General features: G+C 37.3%; 1 protein-coding gene across 2 annotated transcripts in view; it reads right to left on the reverse strand.

The window, feature by feature from the left end:
- Positions 1-20,256, reverse strand: part of CDK15 (cyclin dependent kinase 15) — a 93,739-nt gene that overhangs the window by 59,543 nt on the left and 13,940 nt on the right. For both annotated transcript variants that reach the window (XM_036756620.1, XM_036756621.1), the window contains exons 5-8: positions 17,718-17,812; positions 6,923-6,985; positions 3,115-3,238; positions 1,968-2,088 (exon numbers count right to left, since the gene is read on the reverse strand). In XM_036756620.1, the coding sequence (XP_036612515.1) occupies positions 1,968-2,088; positions 3,115-3,238; positions 6,923-6,985; positions 17,718-17,812 (403 nt within the window). The remainder of the gene's footprint in view (positions 1-1,967; positions 2,089-3,114; positions 3,239-6,922; positions 6,986-17,717; positions 17,813-20,256) is intronic.

Genomic DNA, 20,256 nt, shown 5'->3' on the forward strand with positions numbered 1-20,256 from the left:
CCCCTCATGTCACTCTCTCTCCATAATAAAAGAAAAAAAAATCCTAACTTAAATCCTAGTGTCCTATGATTATCCTCTTAAGAGAGTCTTATACAATAAACTCACTGGAAAAATGTTGATTGTTCTAGTCCCACATTGTACCTGGCACATTATGTTGTTTTCAGTCATGTCCAACTCTTCATGGCGCCATTTAGGATTTTCTTGGCAGAGATACTGGAGTGGTTTACCATTTCCTTCTCCACCTCATTTACAGATGAGGAATCTGAGGCAAACAGGGTTAAGCGACTTGCTCAGGGTTACACAGCTAGTAAGTGTCTGAAGCCAGATTTGAACTCAGGAAAATGAGTCTACCTGAGTCAAGGCCCATTCCTCTATCCCATGTACCACATTATAGGGGCAGAGTAATAATAATGGTTAGACGATAACAAAACTTCAACATTTCAAATGTCTATGATTTCATCATCCATGGATACAAATTATAGTCCTTCCATACTCTAGCAAATGGTTTTTGTCCTTCATGAGTGGCTATGGTCCCAAACAGCCAATATCAGGTAGGTAATATTCTGAGCATGAGTCTCTCTGAAAACAGCGAGCCTGACATTCAGAGGGTAAGCACTTACTATCACTGGTTGGATCCAAACTTTAAGCCTTTCCAGCTGGTTGGGACCTGCCAGAGCTGAAGTTCCCCTGTGATAACTTTTGAGATCCATCAACCATGAGCCACAAAGAGGCATTGAGATAGGAGTTTATTGGAGGAAGAGAAAAGTAATAAGCAATAATGACTTTAAGTTGTACTTTTCAAAATTCCCAAGTGCTAGAGAAGCCTTGGAAATGTCATTGGAGAACAGTACCAATCGATGGATGCATCTGAGATTTGACTATCAAGTTATTTTTCCTGAAATTATGCTGGGATGTTAGTTAATCAGTATCTTCCAAGGTATTGGTATAGCATTTCTACTGCCCTTTTCAAGTCTTTGGGAGACCTAATGGTGCAGTGGGTAGAGTGCTGAGCCTGGAGTCAGGAAGACTCATCTTCCTAATTCAAATTTGGCTTCAGACACTTCCTAGCTTTGTGACCCTGAGCAAGTCACTTAACCCTGTTTGCTTCAGTTTCCTCATCTGTAAAATGAGCTAGAGTAGGAAATGGCAAGCCACTCCAGTATCTTTGCTAAAAAACAAAAACCTCAAAAAAAATGGGTTCACAAAGAGTCAGACACGACTGAACAACAACAGAAAGATTTCCAGGTCACTGGTATGTAACATTTATAACTATGAACACTATCAATAATGCCTTGAGTTTCTCTAATATTGTTCTCCCAAGGCAGTCAGAAAAGCCCATGAGTATTGTAATTGTTTTTCTCTTCCCTTATGAGAAGTTGGTTGTAACTCCGAATCATACCATTTCTAAAAGGAAGAACTCTAAATGTTTAGGCTGGTTCTGGGGTGTACAATACAGATGACCTCAAAATCTTAATTTACAGAGACATTCTTTACTGTCCTAGATTCAACACTCCATCTTATGAGGCTCTGCAATCCCCCAATTCTACAATAAAGCCCCAAAGTGGCTCCCACCATTGCATGGGGAAAATTGATCCCCGCATTTTCTGAGTTAGGAAGAAGGCAGACATTATTATCCCATTTTTACAAATCAAGAAACCAAGGGTCAGAAAACAGAGGTAACATACAAAATAGTATGTAATAAATGTTTATTGATTGATGCAATAGTTCAGATTTCCTAATTTGCTATCTTTGTTGTATTTCTCCCCCTCCCCCACTAGCCTCTGATGGATTAATTCTTCTGTGTAGTTTTTATTTTTTTAGAGGAGAAATGATTATAGAAGACCATATGGTTCTTGCCCGTAAGGAGTAAAAAATATAACACACATGACAGAACCAGCCTTTACAGGTAAGCGTAAAACCACATTTGTATATTTTGTGGACATTAAATGCCTTAATATCAATCTTACCAGATATCCAAATCAGAGGAATATTCTGTGGCTCCTAGCAACGCATCTGGAGGACGATACCAGAGTGTTACTACTTCCGAAGAGTATGTCTGACTGGGGATGGACTTAGCCCGAGCAAGACCTGCCAGATTACGTAAAAAAAAAAATCATATTGCATTGCACACACATGCAAGCAATTATATCTCTATATCTCATAGAAACATGGCAGTTGATTTTTCCCTGGAAGCAAACGAGTCATGGTAAAGTACAGATGAAAGAGCAAACACTCAAAAAATAGATCAATAGTTCTAATGTTTGTAGATACCAATTTGCCATATTTCATCAAAATTTCTCTTATCACAATATATCTTTCTGGTGGTCTATTTTTTTTTCAATCAGGTTGTAATGGACAAAGAAAGGGCAGTTAGACATGTCTGAGACATGAGACATAAAGATATGAGGGCAAGAGACGGTTCTGCCACTTTGATACCTCTTTCCAAAAAAGAAATGCTCTGTAATATTAAATTAAAATTTTAACTAAATTACTAAATTTAATTAAAAATTTAATTTAAAAATTTAATTAAAAGTTTAATTAAAAATTGGCAGACATGCCAAAAATACGGAGTTCAGTATTTTTTTCCCTGATAGCCTATGCTAGAGCTAGTTCTGCTACAAGGCAAGCACCCAGAACTTGAGACTTTGGGCAAGTATACCACAATATAATATAACTCTGGAAAAGTAGAGTCTGAAGTTGCCCTCTTCATCCTCCCATTCTAGAATAAGCCCCAATTATCCTGGAAGTTAGTATTTTAGCTCAGATTCAGGATTTCCACTGGGAGAGCATCCCTGAGCAACCCTACAGTTTGGAAATCCTTCCTCCATTCTGTATACCTTCCTATAATTTGGCTTGCTGCCACTATTGAAATAAAGAGTATTGTCTTACAGACTTGATCCCAACTTTTAGCCTCTAACTAAAGAGATGATACTAAAGGAGCTAGCATCTCTACCTCTTTCATGCCTCATAGAAGTTTGAGATGCTCACTCAGTAATATGTCTCCTGTTTCCAAAGGTCAGATTTAGTCAATGCATTGGATAAACAAACATATGCACACAAAACGTCATTGTTCATAAATGAGAATGAGACCCAGGGAAGAAGGGATTGACTCACCAAAATCAGCTAATTTGAGTTCTCCAAGATAACTGATGAGTAAGTTCTGAGGTTTCAGATCCCGGTGAAGAATGTGTTGATGGTGGATATAAGCCAGGCCCCGCAAAAGTTGAAACATGAAGAGCTGGAAAGAATAATCATCACACCTAAGCAGTTTTGTGTGATCATGTGTTAATATCCACTCTAAATCAAAAATGGTTTTCTAAGAGAAGATGGTAAAATTATGCTTTGAGAGAAACAAAAACTAAAATACTTTTTTTAATAGCAAAAGTAAGGTCACTGGACCATGATCCAAAATTTAAAAAAATTTAGTTTTCTGTCTTCTCCTTATTAATTTCTATTCAATTGTTAGCATTTATTATGCTTGACTAAGTTCAAGGCTCTGTACTACATGTCAGGGATACAAAGATAGGTATGGTATAGGCATTGCTCTCAAGAAGCTTAAATTTTTAATGAGAGAGGAGGGGTCAAAGGATGAATGCACAAATAACTATGTTACATGGAAAAATGTAATCTGTGAAAAGGAAAGATTTGGGCAAAGTCTTATTTTCTCATTTGAGGAGGGTGAGACCCATCAGTTTTAGTGATGGGGGGAAAGGGTAGTTAGTTATGGAAGGATTCTTGGAAGAGGGAGCATCTTTGTTGGGAAATCATTCATAAATATAATTTTTGGTCAGACCAATGGTTTGTGAAATTCCTCCCAACTCAGAGATTTTGCAGTTCTGTGAGTTGTTTGGGAATGGGGTGGAAAAAAAGCGAAGACTCCATTCCAGGCTTGGGGACAGAGTAATCAAAGGCAGAAGATTAAAGTGGACAGGATGAGATAAGTCTGGAAAGAGAAAATGGAGGCAGATTGTAGAAGGTCTGGTTTTCAGAACAATTTACAAGTAGTTTATACTTTGCTCAGCAGGCAATTCCAAGTCACTAAAAGTTTTTGAGTGGAAGAGTACATAAGATCATAACTGTGCATTAGGAATACTACTTAGACAATAGCATGAAGGGTGGGTTGGAAAGGAAAGGACTAGAGGAAAGAGGACCAGATAAAAGGGTCTTAGTATAGTCCAGGTGAGAAGAGACAAGTGCCCGAACCAGTGGTTGCAGGAATTGAAAGGACAGGTGAGGCTAGATATAAATATTGTAAAAATAGAAACAACAGGATTTGACAGTGGATTGGTTGTGTAGAGCAAAGGAGAGAAAGCTAACCAGGAGAACTCCTAGTTAATAAGGCTAAGAAGCTAGGAAGATGGTACTGACATTACCAGAAATAGGGAAGTTAGGAAAGGGGCAGGCTTAGCTCCTTGATACAGAAGGAGCCTTTATCTTAAAAATTTCAGCTTGACTTTTGCATTAGTCATCAGTCTTCCGGAGAAAAGCATCACCTAAAAAAATCCAAAGAGAAGCAGGACTTTCCCATCATCGGACTTAGCCCGAGATAAGTGTTAACCTGGAAATGGTTCTCTAGGGTTTAAATTTTATTGTATCTCAGATATCCTTAAAATAAAAGACCATGGACTGGGAAAGTCAGCTGACTCTGGGAACTGGAGTCACAGTTGTCTTTTTGTCTATTTGAAAAATCCTAGGTTCATATTTGAAAATACAAGGAAAAGACTATAGATGGTGGATTAAAAAGGAAAGAAAACTTAAAAAAAAGATGAGACACCAGGGGAAAAATAAAATCAGACATAGAAAGAAAAGGAATGAAGGGGGAAAAGGGAAAAGTGTTTCATGCGGTTATAAAGTCAGGGAATTAGAAAAGTTATCAGCTTCCAATCAGTTTTCCACAAGTACAGAAACCAACTAGGGGGAAAAAAACCATATAATTTCTCAAGTGTCTTTTGCTATTTCTTCCAATGCCACTGGCAATGGAGAATTCAAAAGCTAACACTGATATTTAAGGAGATTATGCCAGCCCAGAACTTGTTCCTACAGTTCAGAAAAGAAAGTGCCAGCACTCACATTCCTGGTGACATGGAGACAGTGGCAGAACTGAATAGATGAATCAATTTTTCCACCCATCAGGGAACCTGGGCATCTCAGAGACATGCCAAGTTCAGTGCTCAGCTGTCAGTGGCATGTAAGACTTTGAAACCGAAGTTAACGAGTGGTATGGCCTGACCCAGAAGCAAGAGCCAGAAATGTGTGAGCCATTAGATACCCTATTTGCTTTGGGCAAATCACTTAACTTACCTGCTATAGTTTACCTGTCAGAGAAATAGTTATCCTATAGCAGCTTTGCTGATTTTTCACATTCACACCATACTCAGTCCTGTGAAAATTTACTTGTTCTCTCTCTACCCATGCCAGATTTCCACAATTTCCATGACACCTGCCAATGCTTTCCCTTATCATGAGAAGGCCTGCCTAGTTATGCAATATAGAGAATAGTAGGATGGGTAAAGCTGGACCAGACTGGAGGTGAGTTGAAAGTTTAATTGCAGGTATGACAAATGGAAATGACTGTGAAAAAGGTAAAGAAAAGAATTAATAGGAGAAGAGGTAAAAGGAAGGATAGCAGAAAAATAGGCTTCAATGGGAAACACTTCAATGTGAAGGGAAGAAAGAAAAAAGGAGAAAGGACAAGATAAGGAAGAGGGCAAAGTAAGAAAGAAGAAAAGAAATAATTGGCAAGCATTTATTAAGCACTTACTACTATAAGCCGAGAATAATGCTTAGCATTGAGGACACACACAAGAAGGCAAATTCGTGGTCCTTGTCTCAAAGAACTCCTATCCTAATGGGAGAAACAACCTGCAAACAACTATGTACATACAAGACATAGATGGTGTAGATGAGAGGTACTCTCAAATCAAAGTGGGGGAGCAGGGAGCCAGGCCAGGAAATGCCCATTGCAGAAAGCGGGAGTTGAGGTGAGATATGACAGAAACCAATGAATCCAGGAGCAGAGTAGTATGAGGCCAAGCAAAGAAGGACATAGCAGAGAAAGAGAAAGAATAAAAGGGAAGGGAAAGAGATCATAGAATGGACTCATAGGGTGTTGTTACTGGCTCAGCCCTTCTTCAGTTTCTGTTTGGGGCATAGACTATGAAGGCTAGCAATTATCCTCTCTCATTTCACTATTTTCAACCTCTTCCTCTCCTCTGGCTCCTTTCGCTTCTGCCTACAATATATTCAGTTTTCTCCTAGTTGATAAAAAGAAAGGAAAAAGAAACCCTTCCCTCAAACATTCTCTTTTCTTGCTAGTGTAGACAGAGTGCTCTATGCTAGCTGCCATCAGATCCTTAGCCCATATTCATGCCTTAATCCTCTGCAATTTAGCTTCTGTTCCCACCAATCTACTGAAACTGCTCTCTCAGACAGCACCAATAACTTCACTGACCAAAGCCAAAGGCCTTTCCACTGAAATTGCTCCTTCCACTGTTAACAGAAACCTCAATCACCAAATCCAAAGGCCTTTCTTGACCTTTTGACAGCATTTGTTGGCCACTGGTCCCTCCTTCCTCCAGTCCATTTTATGCACTGATGCCAGGTCAGTCTTCCAAAAGCAGGGCTATGATCGTACCACTCAAAAAACAAACCAGACTAAACACCTTCATGACTCCCCGTTATCTATAGCACAAAGTGAAACCTCTTTAATTTGGCAGTCAAGTCCCTCCCCAATCCGATGCCACCTAACTGTCCAGTTTTATTATCTTTTATCTGTCCTTTTTCTGTTGAAATTGGGGAAGAGGTAACAGTGCCTTCTGTTCACTTATTTAGTTCCATGAGAATTGACATGACCTGTTTTGAGAATGAAAATGAATTTCAAAATTCTTCTATTTTAGAGAAATGTGTCCCCTAAGGTACTCACCCTGACATTGTGAGGATGAAGACCTCCTGGATGTTCAGACATATACTGGGCCAGGTCAGTATGCTAAATGAGATAGTGGGAGCGGGAAGAAGGAAAGGATGAAAAGAAAAATAGTTAGCATAGGCACTTTTCAAAGGAAGAAATCCAAGTTATCAACAATCCTATAAAAGGGGCAGAGCCAAGAGAGCAGAGTGACTGGAGTAGTGCAGGGTGCTTCCCCCCACAAAATCCTCCAAACAGATCTAGAAAATGCATCAACCCAAATCTTAATGGAAAAATCCAGGAAAAGTCACAGTGAATCCTTTGTCCAGCTCGGCTTAACACAGGGAGACAGATAGGGAGGTCTGTGGACGTGGGAGATGGGGTCAAGTCAGGCTCACTCCAGCATATAGAAACAGGCCATATACCAGATCAATAGAAGGTACAGTTGCCATCTAGCAGCAATGTTGACCACTACCTAGCTCTAGGTCACAGATCCAGGGCAGAGTGAGAAAGAAACCTATAGAGGAGCGGTATTTCCTGTTAGGGATGGCATGGGTGGTGTATAGAGAAAGAAGGAACCTCAGAAGCCAGCAACAGGAGTTTGTTTCAGCCCCAAGAGCAGAACTCTATCTCAGTTCTAGCATCTAGCCCAGCCTTTAGAGGAGGGAATTGCAGCCAAGGCAGGAGTCCCAGACCAAAGGCATCCTACACTTCTACCTCTCTAAGCCAAGAGAGCTTCCCAGCTGGCTGATCTGGCAGGAATCCGGTAGCAGTTCTCTCTTGCACAGGCCAGGAACTTGTAGAGCTCAGACCAGGGGGTCATAAAGCAGACTTTTACCTGGATCAGACCACTTGGGGAGAATTGAAAGCTTGCAAGTCCTCAGCCTGTCCTCGAAATCCTGAAATAACACAACATTCAATACCCAAGAAGACAGCAACAGGACCAACCAGACCTTGCCTTCAGAGGTGCTATAGATCCCTGTTCTAACATCATGTCCCAAGTCAGGAAGTAGACTGGAAGAATAGGCAAACAAAAAAAGAACCTCACCGTAAAGAACTATTATGGGGGCAGGGAAGCTCAGGACACAAACTCAGAAGAAAAGAATGACTCCAAAACATCTACAAGCAAAACCTAAGAGGAAAACATAGTTTAGGCACAAATTCAACTAGAATCCCCGGAAGAAATGAAGCAAGAATTTTTTAAAGTTAAAAAATGTGTTTATAAATGTAATGAGAACACCTGAGGAAAAAAATTTAAAAGAAATTAAAACTATGGAAGAAAGAATTAGAAAGGGAATTAATAGCTTGGCACAAGAGGTACAAAATCTTGACCAAGTAACAAACAACCTTGAAAATTAGAATGAACCAAATAGAAGCCAATAACTTCACAAGGCAGCAAGAAATATTAAAACAAAATCAAAAGCTAAAAAATAGAAGAAAATGTAAGATATCTTATAGCAAAAACAGCTGACCTGGAAAAAAGATTGAGAAGAAAAAATTTAAGAATCACTGTACTATCTGAATACCATGACAAAAATAAGAGCCTAGATGTCATATTTCAAGAAATATTAAAACTCCCCATATCTCTTAGAACCAGAGAGCAAAGTGGAAATAGAAAGAACCCACCAATTAGTTCCTGAAAGAAACCCTAAAATTAAAACTCCCAGAAAAGTCATAGCCAAAATCTGAGCTTCTAGATCAAAGAAAAAAATACTGTACATAGCCAGAAAGAATTCAAATACTGAGGAGCCACAGTCAGTCACACAAGATTTAGCAGCCACCACTATAAAGAAGCAGAAAACTTAGAACATGTTATTCCAGAAGGCAAAGAATATGGGCTTACATCCAAGAATAACATACCCAGCAAAACTGAATATAATGCTTTAGAGGAAAAATGGATCTCTAATGAAATAGAGAGCTTCTAAACATTATGAAAAGACCAGATCTATAGAGACTTTGATTTTCAAATACAGAAGTGAAGAGAAACATAAAAAGATAAAAACATGAATGAACAATGTTAAAGGACTAAATAAGAATAAACTGCTTACATTTAAATATGGGGAGATGATACATGTCCCATATGAACCCTATTATCATCAGGGTGCATAGAAAGAATCCAATTAGACAAGTCCTGGGAATTGTTTTGTTGTAGCTTGATGATCTTAAGAAAAGAGAGGAAAGAGTAGAAGAGTAATATACTGCAGGGAAAGGGAAAGGAAGGTTAGGAGAAATTATGTCACATAATCAGAGTACACAAGTTGATATTGATAAAAACAAAGACTAACGCAGAGGGAGAGTTATGGCTGACACTTGAACTTCACTCTCATCTGAACTGGTCAGAAGAAGGAAAAAATATATATATATATGTATATATATATGTATATATATACATATATATGTATATATATGTATATATACATATATATATATATATACACACTAAGTTGGGTACAGAAATTCATTTCATTCAATAGGGAAGTAGGAGGGAAAGAGGATAAGGGGCAAGGAAGAATTGGAGGGAGAACATATTAAGGGAGGGATTAGTCCTAAGCAAAACCACCTCTAAGAATGCACAAAAAGAAATTTATAGCTCTTTTTGAGGTGTCAAAGGATGGGAATCAGAGCTAGGAGCTCATAAAATAAGGAATGGGGAATGGACAAACAAATCATGGTATATAAATATAATAAAATACTGTTGTACTAATAGCATCAGCATAATGACCAATTAGGATTCAGAAGACTAATATGGAAATATGCTACCTGCCTCCTGATAGAGGTGGAAGACTCAGAATGCAGAATGAGACAAATATTTTTTAGATCTGGCCAATGTAGAAATTTGTTTTGATTGACTATACATGCTTGTAATGGGTTTTGTTTTCTTGTGTTCTTAATCAGGGGTGGGGATGGGAGGGTTGAAGTGGAAGGTTGAGAAGGTGGATCTTGACTGATTAAAACAAATAATCTTTTTAAAAGGAAAGAAGGATCATATGAAGAAATGTTCTTAATCACTAGCTATAAAAGAAATGCAAATTAAAGCAACTTTGAGGTACTTCCTCACGTCTATCAGACTGCTAAAGATGAAAAAAAAGGAAGATGAGAAATATTGGAGGGGCTATGGGAAAACAGGTCCACTGTCGATAGAGCCGTGAATTGGTACAGCAGTTCTAGAAAGCAATTTAGAAATAAGGGACCAGAAAGTGACTAAACTGTACTTATCCTTTGACCCAGCAATACCACCACTAGGCCTATGCTCCAAAGAAGGCAAAGAAGGAAGAAAAGGATCTAAATGTACAAAAATATCCATAACAGCTCTTTTCACGGTAGCCCAAAATTGGAAGCTAAAAAGGGGGTGCCCTCCTGGGAAATGGCTAAAGAATTTGTGGCATATAAATGTAATGGAATATTACTGTGCAATTAGAAATGATGAAATGAAACCATTTCAGAGGAAAATGAGAAGACTTTTATGAACTGATGCAGAGTGAAGTAAGCAGAACTCAAAGAACAACTTCTACAACCATAACATTGAAGGGGAAAAACAACTTTGGAAGACTTAGAATTCTCACAAAGTCAATGACGCATCACAAATCCAAAAGAAGGAAGAGGAAACATGACACCTCCTGACAGAGGTGATGAACTTAAAATTCAGAAAGAGACATACATTTTTAGACATGACTAATGTGGGAGTTTGTTTTGAGGAACTAGACGTCTAGTCCAATCAATATTGAAGTTTTTCTTTTTTTTTTTTTAAATACTCAATGGGGACATAGTAGAAGGGGCAGATTAATTCTTAAAATTTTTGTTAATTGGAAAAACAAAAGTAATAAACTATTTTTTCAAAAGAAGATATTCTGAAGTCTAATCTCTGGCACTTTTAACAATCGAACTAAGCATCAATTGTGTTTAGTATTAGGAAAGCTTGACTCTATGGCCAAGTGCCTTCTCCAGCAAATAATATGACCCATTCAACATAACTAGATATAATATTCCAGTTAAACCTGATGCCACTGGTTACAGCTGGATATTTGTATGTTCATTCTCAGAGTGCCCTGAGAAACAGAACATGCTAGCTAAGGATACTTAACCATTTTCTTTTTTCTTTTTTCCCCACTTTATAGTATTTTATTTTTTCCAATTACATGTAGTTTTCAACATTCATTTTTATAGGATTTTGAGTTCCACACTTTTCTCCCTCCTTCTCTTCCCTCTCCCCTCCCCAATACAACAAGGTATAGGTTATACATGTACAATCATGTTGAATATATTTCCACATTAGTCATGTTGTGAAAAAAGAATCAGAATAAATGGGAAAAATCATGAGAAAGAAAAAACAAAAAATGTGAAAATAGTATGCTGTGATTTGCATTCAGACTCCATAGTCCTTTCTCTGGATGTGGATAGCATTTTCCATCATGAGTCTTTTGGAATTGTCTTGGATCATTGTATTGCTGAGAAGAGCTAAATGTATCATAGTTGATCATCTTGCAATGTTGCTGTTACTACATACAATGTTTTCCTTGTTCTGCTCACTTCACTCAGCATCAGTTCATGTAAGTCCAGGTTTTTCTGAAATCCATCCGCTCATCATTTCTTATAGCATAATAGTATTCCATTACATTCATATACCTCAATTTGTTCAAAGCCATTCCCCAATTGATGGGCATTCCCTCGTTTTCTAATTCTTTGCCACCACAAAAAGAGCTGCTATAAATATTTTTGTACATATAGGTTCTTTTTCCTTTTTTATGATCTCTTTTGGATACAGACCTGGTAGTGGTATTACTGGATCAACGGGTACACACAGTTTGATAGCCCTTTGGGCATAGTTCCAAATTACTCTTCAGAATGGCTGGATCATTTCACAACTCCACCAACAATGCATTAGTGTTCCAATTTTCCCACAACTTATCCAACATTTATCATTTTCCTTTTCTATCATGTTAGCCAATATGATAGATGTAGCTGTCTTAATTTGCATTTCTCTAATCAATAGTGATTTAGAGCATTTTTTTCATATGATACGGATAGCTTTAATTTCTTCATCTGAAAACTGCCTGTTCTCTCCTTTGACCATTTATCAACTAGGGATATAAATTTGACTCAGTCCTCTATATATTTAAGAAATGAGGCCTTTATCAGAAACACTGGCTGTAAGAATTTTTTCCCAGCTTCCTGTTTTACTTATAATTTTGGTTGTATGGGTTTTGTTTATGCAAAAACTTTTTAATTTCATGTAATCAAAATTATTCATTTTGCATTTAATAATGTTCTCTATCTCTTATTTGCTTATAAATTCTTCCCTTCTTCATGGATCTGATAGGTAAATTATTCCTTGCTCTCCTAATTTGCTTAAGGTATCATCTTTTATCTCTAAATCATGTACCCATTTTGACCTTGTCTTGGTATATGGTGTGAGATGTTGTTCTATGCCTAGTTTCTGCCATACTATTTTCTAGTTTTCCCAGAAGCTTTTGTCAAATGAGTTCTTATCCCACAAGCTGGAGTCTTTGGGTTTATCAAACAGTAAATGACTATAGTCCTTTATTACTGTGTCTAGTGTACCTAACCAATTCCACTGTTCCACCACTCTATTTCTTAACCAGTACCAAATAGCTTTGATTACTGCCACTTTATAATGTAGTTTTAGATCTGGTGCAGCTAGGCCATCTTCCTTTGCATTTTTTTCATTAATTCCCTTGGTATTCTTGACCTTTTGTTCTTCCTGATGAATTTTGTTATTATTTTTTCTAGTTCTAAAAAATAATTGTGTGGTAGTTTAATTGGTATGGCACTGATTAAGTAAATTAATTTAGGTAGAATTGTCATTTTCATTATATTAACTTGGCCTACCCATGAACAATTGATATTTTCACATTGTTTAGATCTGACTTTCTTTGTGTGAAAAGTTTTATAATTGTGTTCATATAGTTCCCGAGTTTGTCCTGGCTGGCAAACTTCAAATATTTTGTATTGTCTACAATTATTTTAAATGGCATTTCTCTATCTCATGCTTCTGGGCTTTGTTATTAATATATACAAATGTTGATGATTTATGTGGGTTTATTTTATATCCTACAACTCTGCTAAAGTTGTTCAATATTTCAATAGTTTTTTCATTGATTCTCTAGGATTCTCAAAGTATACCATCATATCATCTGCAAAGAATTTTGTTTTTTCCTTGCTAATCCAATTCCTTCAGTTTCTTTTTCTTTTCTTCTCTTATTGCTAAAGCTAACATTTCTAACACAATACTGAATAACAGTTGTGTTAATGGGTATCCTTGTTTCACCTCTGATCTTACTTTTAAGCTTACTTCTAAGTATCACCCCGATCTTACTTACATAAGCTTTTAGCTTATGACCATTACATATAATGCTTGCTGGTGGTTTTAGATAGATAGATACCCCTTATCATTTTAAGGAAAACTCCATTTACTCCTATGCTCCTTAGTGTTTTTAATACAAATGGGTGCTGTATTTTCTCAAAATCTTTTTCTGCATCTATTAAGATAATATGATTTCTGTTAGTTTTTTTATTGATATGGTCAATTATGCTGATAATTTTCCTAATGCTGAACTATCCCTTCATTCCTGGTATACATCCCACCTTGTCATAATGTATTATCCTTGTGATAAATTACTGTAATCTGCCAATATTCTATTTTAAAATTTTGCATCAATATTCATGAGGGAAATTGATCTATAATTTTCTTTCTCTGTTTTGGCTCTTCTTGGTTTAGGTATCAGCACCATATTTGTGTCATAAAAGGAATTTGTTAGGACTCTACCTATTTTTCCAAGTAGTTTATATAGTATTGGAATTAATTGTTCTTTAAACGTTTGGTAGAATTCACTTGTAAATCCATCTGGCCCTGGAGATTTTTTCTTAGGAAGTTCATTGATGGTTTGTTCAGTTTCTTTTTCTAAAATGGGGTTAAGTATTTTATTTCCTCTTCTATCAATCTGAGCAATTTATATTTTTGTAAATATTCATCATTTCATTTTGATTCACTTAGATTGGCATATTTATTGGCATACAGTTGGACAAAATAACTCCTGATTATTGCTTTAATTTCCTCTTCATTGGTGGTAAACTCAACCTTTTCACTTTTGATTGTGGTAATTTGGTTTCCCTACTTTTTTCTTCACAAAACCAGCTCTTAGTTTTATTTATTAATTCAATAGTTTTCTTGCTTTCAATTTTATTAATCTCTCTTTTGATTTTCAGGGTTTCTAATTTAGTATTTAATAGGGGGTTTTAATTTGTTCTTTTTCTAGCTTTTTTAGTTCCATGCCCAATTCATTGATCTGTTCTTTATTTTATTCATATATGCATTCAGAGATATAAAATTTCCCCCAAAACTGCTTTGGTTGCATCCCATGAATTTTGGTATGTTGTCTCATTATTATCATTCTCTTTGATGAAATTATTGATTGTTCCTATGATTTGTTGTTTGGTCCACTCATTCTTTAGGATTAAATTATTTAGTTTCTAATTAATTTTTGGTCTGTCTTTCCATGGCCCTTTATTACATGAATTTCTGAAAAGAATTCATTTAATATTTTTGCCTTTCTGCATTTGATTGTGAGGTTTTTGTGCAATAATACATGGTCAATTTTTGTGTATGTGCCATGTACCACTAAGAAAAAGGCATATTCCTTTCTATCCCCATTCAATTTTCTCCAGAGATCTTTTATATGTAACTTTTCTAAAATTCTATTCACCAACTTAACTTCTTTCTTGTTTATTTTGTGGTTAGATTTATCTAGTTCTGAGAGGGGGAGGTTGAGTATAGCTTTTCTGTCTATTCTTTCTTGTAACTCACTTAACTTCTCCTCTAAGAATTTGAATGCTACACTACTTGGTTCACATATGTTTAGTACTGATACTGCTTCATTATCTATGGTACATTTTAACAAAATGTAGTTTCCTTCCTTATCTCTTTTAATTAGATCTATATTTGGTTTTGCTTTGTCTGAGATTGGGATTTCTATCCCTGCTTTTTTTTTTCCTTACTCCAGCTGAAGCATAATATATTCTGCTCCAACCTTTTACCTTTTCTCTGTATGTATCTCTCTACTTCAAATGGGTTTCCTGTAAACAACATACCATAGGATTCTGGTTTTTAATCCACTCTGCTATCTAATTTTGTTTTATGGGAGAGTTCATCCCATTCATATTCACAGTTATGGTTAATAACTATGTATTTCCCTGCATCCTACTTACCCCCCTGTTTATACTTTTCTCTTTCCTTTCACCCTGTCCCTTCTCACCAGTGTTTTGCTTCTGATCACTGCCTCCCTCAATCTGTCCTCCCTTCTATCAGCACACCCTCCCTTTTCTTTCCCATTTCCCCCTCTACTTTTTTTGTAGGGTAAGATAAATTTCTATATCCAACTGAGTGTGTATGTTACTCCCTCTTTGAGCTAATACTGATGAAAGTAAGGTTCAAATAATGCTCACCCCCTCCCTTGTTTCCCTCTACTGTAATAGATCTTTTGAACCTCTTCATGTGATGTAATTTACCCTATTCTCCCTCTTCCTTTCCTCTTTTCCCAGTACAATCCTTTTTTTAACCCCTTGATTTTTTCTATATGATTACATCAAAGTCAACTTATGCCCACACCTTCTGTCTATGTATACTCCTTCTAACTGCCCTAATAGAGACATGATTCTCAAGAGTTACAAGTATCATCTTCCCATGTAGGGAATAATTCAACCTTATTGAATAATACTTTTTCTCTCCTGTTTACTGTATTTTTTATGCTTCTCTTGAGTCTTGTATTTGAAGATTGAATTTTCTGTTCAGTTCTGGTCTTTTCATCAGGAAAGTTTAAAACTCCTCTATTTCATTGAATATCTATCTTTTCCCTTGAAAGATTATGCTCAGGTTTGCTGGGTGGTTGATGCTTGGTTGTAATCCTTTGCTTTCCAGAATATTGTATTGCAAGCCCTCTGATTCTTTAATGTAGAAGCTGCTAATCCCTGTGTAATCCTGACTGTGGTGACTTGATATCTGAATTTTTTCTTTCTGGCTGCTTGCAGTATTTTCTCCTTGACCTGATAATTCTGGAATGTGGGTACAATATTCCTTGGAGTTTTCATTTCGGGATCTCTTTCAGGAGGTGATCAGTGGATTCTTTCAGTGACTATTTTACCTTCTGGTTCTAGGATATCAGGGCACTTTTCCTTGACAATTTCTTGAAAGATGCCATCCAAGCTCCTTTTTTTTTTGGTCATGGTTTTCAGATAGTCCAAAAATTCTCAAATTATCTCATGTGGATCTATTTTCCAGGTCAGTTATTTTTCCAATGAAGTATTTTACATTTTCATCTATTTTTTCATGCTTTTGATTTGGTTTGACTGATTCTTGATGTCTCATAGAGTCATTAGCTTCCACTTGCCCAATTCTAATTTGTAAGGAATTATTTTCTTCAGTTAGCTTTTGTGCCTCCTTTTCCATTTGGCCAATTCTATTTTTTAAGGAGTTGATTCCTTCAGTAGAGATTTTTCCCCATTTGGTCAACTGTATTTTTCAATGAATTATTTTCTTCAGTCAATTCTTGTCCTTCCTTTTCTAAACGGTTGACTCTCTCTTGTATAACTCTCATCTCTTTTCTCAATTTTTCTTCTGTCTCTCTTATCTGATTTTAAAATCCTTTCAGAGCTCTTCAAAGAAGGCTTTTTGGGCCTGAGATCAATTCGTATTCCCCTTTTGAGGCTTCATATGTAGGCATTTTGACATTGTTATCCTCTTCTGAGTTTGTGTTTTGATCTTCCCTGTCACCATAGTAGCTTTCTATGGTCACAGCTCTTTTCTGTGTTTTTCTTCTCATTTTAAACCTATTTCATGACTTTTAAGGTTGAACTCTGCTCCTGGGACATGGGTGGCACTGTTCCAAGCATCTTTTACTGTGGGTCAGGGGCCTGGTCACTGGCTTTCTGCACAGGTGTTCTCGGGGCTCAGAGTTTATCCACTACACTGAGGTGGCCCAGCCTAGTCATGCCTCTCATGCAGGGTTGCAGGGCTGGCAGTTTGTCTTCTGCAATGGGGCTGGAGGCCTCACAGCTGGCCTTCTGTGCCATTATCCTGCTGAGCCAGGACTGAGAAGCCTCACTTGCTGATCTCTGTTGTGGCTAAGAGCCTCCCACTGGCTTGACCAGATACCATCTAAGTTGGGCTATGCTCCCCTTTTACCCAAGTGAGACAGACCTTTCCTGAAGTCCTTCTAAGTTATCTTAAGTTTGAAAATTGTTTCATTCCATATTTTTGTGGGTTCTGTCATCCCAGAATGTAATGTGTCTGAAGGAAACTGGGGAGAACTCAGGCAACTATCTGGCTTCTCTCTGCCATCTTGGCTTTGCTCCCCCGACTGTACATTTTCTTGATGCTTATTTAGCTGCTTCCCCACCCAATCCCCACCTTTTCCTTTAGTTAGCATGTGAGAAATCTATCACTCAGAAATATGCCAGTGGAGGTACAGTAGAGTGGGAAGGTAGAGAGTTTTCACCATGTTCTTATTAAGGCAGTGAAGTGGTAAAAAGAGATAATCATGTTAAAGCATTGCAAGTTTTCTCCAGCAAATGAGACCTATGCACTTACAGAAAGGGAAAAGGGGCTGAAGAAGTAAAGGGTAAGAAGTAAAAGGAGAGTGGGAATAAAAGCAATAAGGCCCCGCTAATCACAGTAATGAAATTTTCCATAATACCTTCCACATTGTAATAAAAGTTTTATAATGCCATAAAATATTAACAGATTCATTATACAAGCACCAGGCTTTTTCCTGGTGCTTTGTAAAATGCTAGAGCAACTCACCATGTATTCAAAAACAAAAGTCAGGGTCTCTTTGGTGTGGATAATGTCATGCAGGAGCACAATATTGGCATGCTTCAAACCCTTCAGGAGGGAGGCTAAAGAAATTAAAAAATAAAATCAATCCATTGATAATAAAACTAATACTTTGAAGATTTCTTAAAATAGGTTCAATCTCATATCTTTCACTATCTTTTTTAGCTGTCTGAGAAAGTCTCTTTTTCTGGGAAATAGTGCTTATAATAGCAAAGGACTGTATCATTATTTTGTGCGAGGTAAATCAATAAAAGTTTGCTTTTATTTTATCTAAGAAGAGGCTGCATTGGTTGCATTAGGCTCAAATAATAATGTACTTCCATCTACCCAATCAATTTCATCCTAGTATTCAAAGAGCTTTGCAAATTTCATCCTCTGGGAACACAATCATCGTTGCCACAGAAATGAAAGCATTGAAAGACTGAAAGTGACAATTTCGAATTTACCAACTAAGGCAGTGGTGAAGCTGGGAATTACTTGAATCCTCCACCCTCTAGAACAGGAGTTTTTAACCTTTTTGTGTCATGGACTCCTCTGGCAGTCTGGTAAAGCCTAGGGAGCCTTTCTCAGAATAATCTTTTTCAGCACATAGAACAAAATACATAGGATTATGAAGAAAGCCAATTATCTTGAAATAAAGATGTGATTTTTTTCCCATTCAGGTTCACAGGTTCCCTAAAATCTGTCACAGATAGGTGAAAGACTGAAATCTACACCTTCTCCAGATTTCCTTCCTTTTTTTTTGAAGGGTCTTCAGGTCCTGGTATAACTGGAGGGCAGAAGGTATCAGAAAAAGAAATGGAACCTCTGTGACATGGAGTAAAATGCCTAAGGGACAGGTTTCTTGAAGGGGATGTTTCACCAATAGGCAATTATTGGTGGGGAGAAAGGAGGCTGTGTGTCCCCCCTCCCTCCCTGTCCATCCCTAAGAAATGCAGAGTCCAGTGAAAATCACATAATATGGCATTGCTCCTTTATCCCTTCTCCTCCTTCCACCAAATTTTTGTAAGATGAAAGAAATAACACTGATGTAGAGAAATAACACAAGGGGAATATACAAAAAAAATGCTTGTTCCTTTCCCTTCTCCCACTTCCCTTTGGTAAGCCTATGTATTTTATACATTTAAAAATAATGTTCTGAGGAGTAGCCTCCCACTTGGTCTCTGCTTCAAGTCTCTCCCCGCCCTGCCTTCACACAACTGCAAAAGTGAAACTCATAAAGAACAGGTCCGACTTGTCACTTTCCTACTCAAATCACCTCCAATGTCTCCCTGTTACCTCCAGGATTTAACATAGACTCCCCTTCATAAGAATTTGCCTGATCCTTGCCACAGCTGCTAGTTCTTTCCCCCAAATCACCTACTATCTATTTTGTTTATGACTCTATATGTACACATTGTCTTCTCTAGCTAGACTATAAGCTCCTTGAGGGCAGGGACTATTTTCATTTTTGTTCTTTGTATCCCCAGCACCTAGCACAGTGCCTGGTACCTATTAAACACTTAATAAATGTTTGCTTGATTGATGGAGGGGCAAAGGTCTTACAACACTGCTAGAACGTGACTGTGTGAAAGTTCCATGTCTGGAGCAACAGTAGAAAGAGAATATTAATAATTGCAAACAACCCCCTGGTAAGACAGGTTTCAACCCTGCCCCAGAAGATATTCTTCTTTCTTCTGACTTCTATCTTCTTCACAATACTGCTTTTTTAAAAAATTCCCTCTCAGAAATGACACCTGTTATACTCATTCACACAGACCCCTGGAATGAGTTCTGAAAGGTTTCCAATACAAAGGAATGTACAGTGTAGTTGAGAAAACAAGTAGTTCCATGTGTACAAATTTTAATATTTACAAAGCAAAATAATACAGAGAAAGTTAGTATACAATTACCAAAAAAAATATTTTAGAGCCTAGGGCCACTACTCCCAATTAGTAGTGTGAGTCCCTCAAAGATGCTTACATAGATTTTGTGGATCTACAGCCACTCAAAACCATAAATCATGAGCTCCTACCTATAGGTTCACCTTTAGTCAGCCAGAGGGCATAATTAGTTCCAAAGGCATTTCATAAAATGGCATAGTAAGAAAAGTAGCAAAAAAAAATATTTCCCCGTAAGTAGGGCCCACTTTTCCACAAATATCATGCCATCAATAGGAAGAATGGATACCCACAGGGAATTTATATAGAGGAACATATGCTAAGAGAACATTTGAGACCAGGATATACACATAAGGCATTAATTTGGAAGGGGAATTCTGACTTCTGATGCTAGATAACTACTGTTGTCTTCTCATGAGTCATCATGCTGTTACTTTCCACCAGGACTATTCTCCATTGTTCTTCACTGGACCCTGTGATACTGGACACGGTTCTGCCAATGGCTGCTACACTATTGGATAAGTAGCCCCCACTGGTTATTGACCACTTGGACTCTGGAAATGTAGTTTGTCCTGAATGTTACTCTGCACATAAGCTGCATTGGACAAGCAGTCTCTACCTGCCAC

The sequence above is a fragment of the Trichosurus vulpecula genome, chromosome 4 (genome assembly GCF_011100635.1).
Source record: "Trichosurus vulpecula isolate mTriVul1 chromosome 4, mTriVul1.pri, whole genome shotgun sequence".
Classification (NCBI taxonomy): Eukaryota; Metazoa; Chordata; class Mammalia; order Diprotodontia; family Phalangeridae; genus Trichosurus; species Trichosurus vulpecula.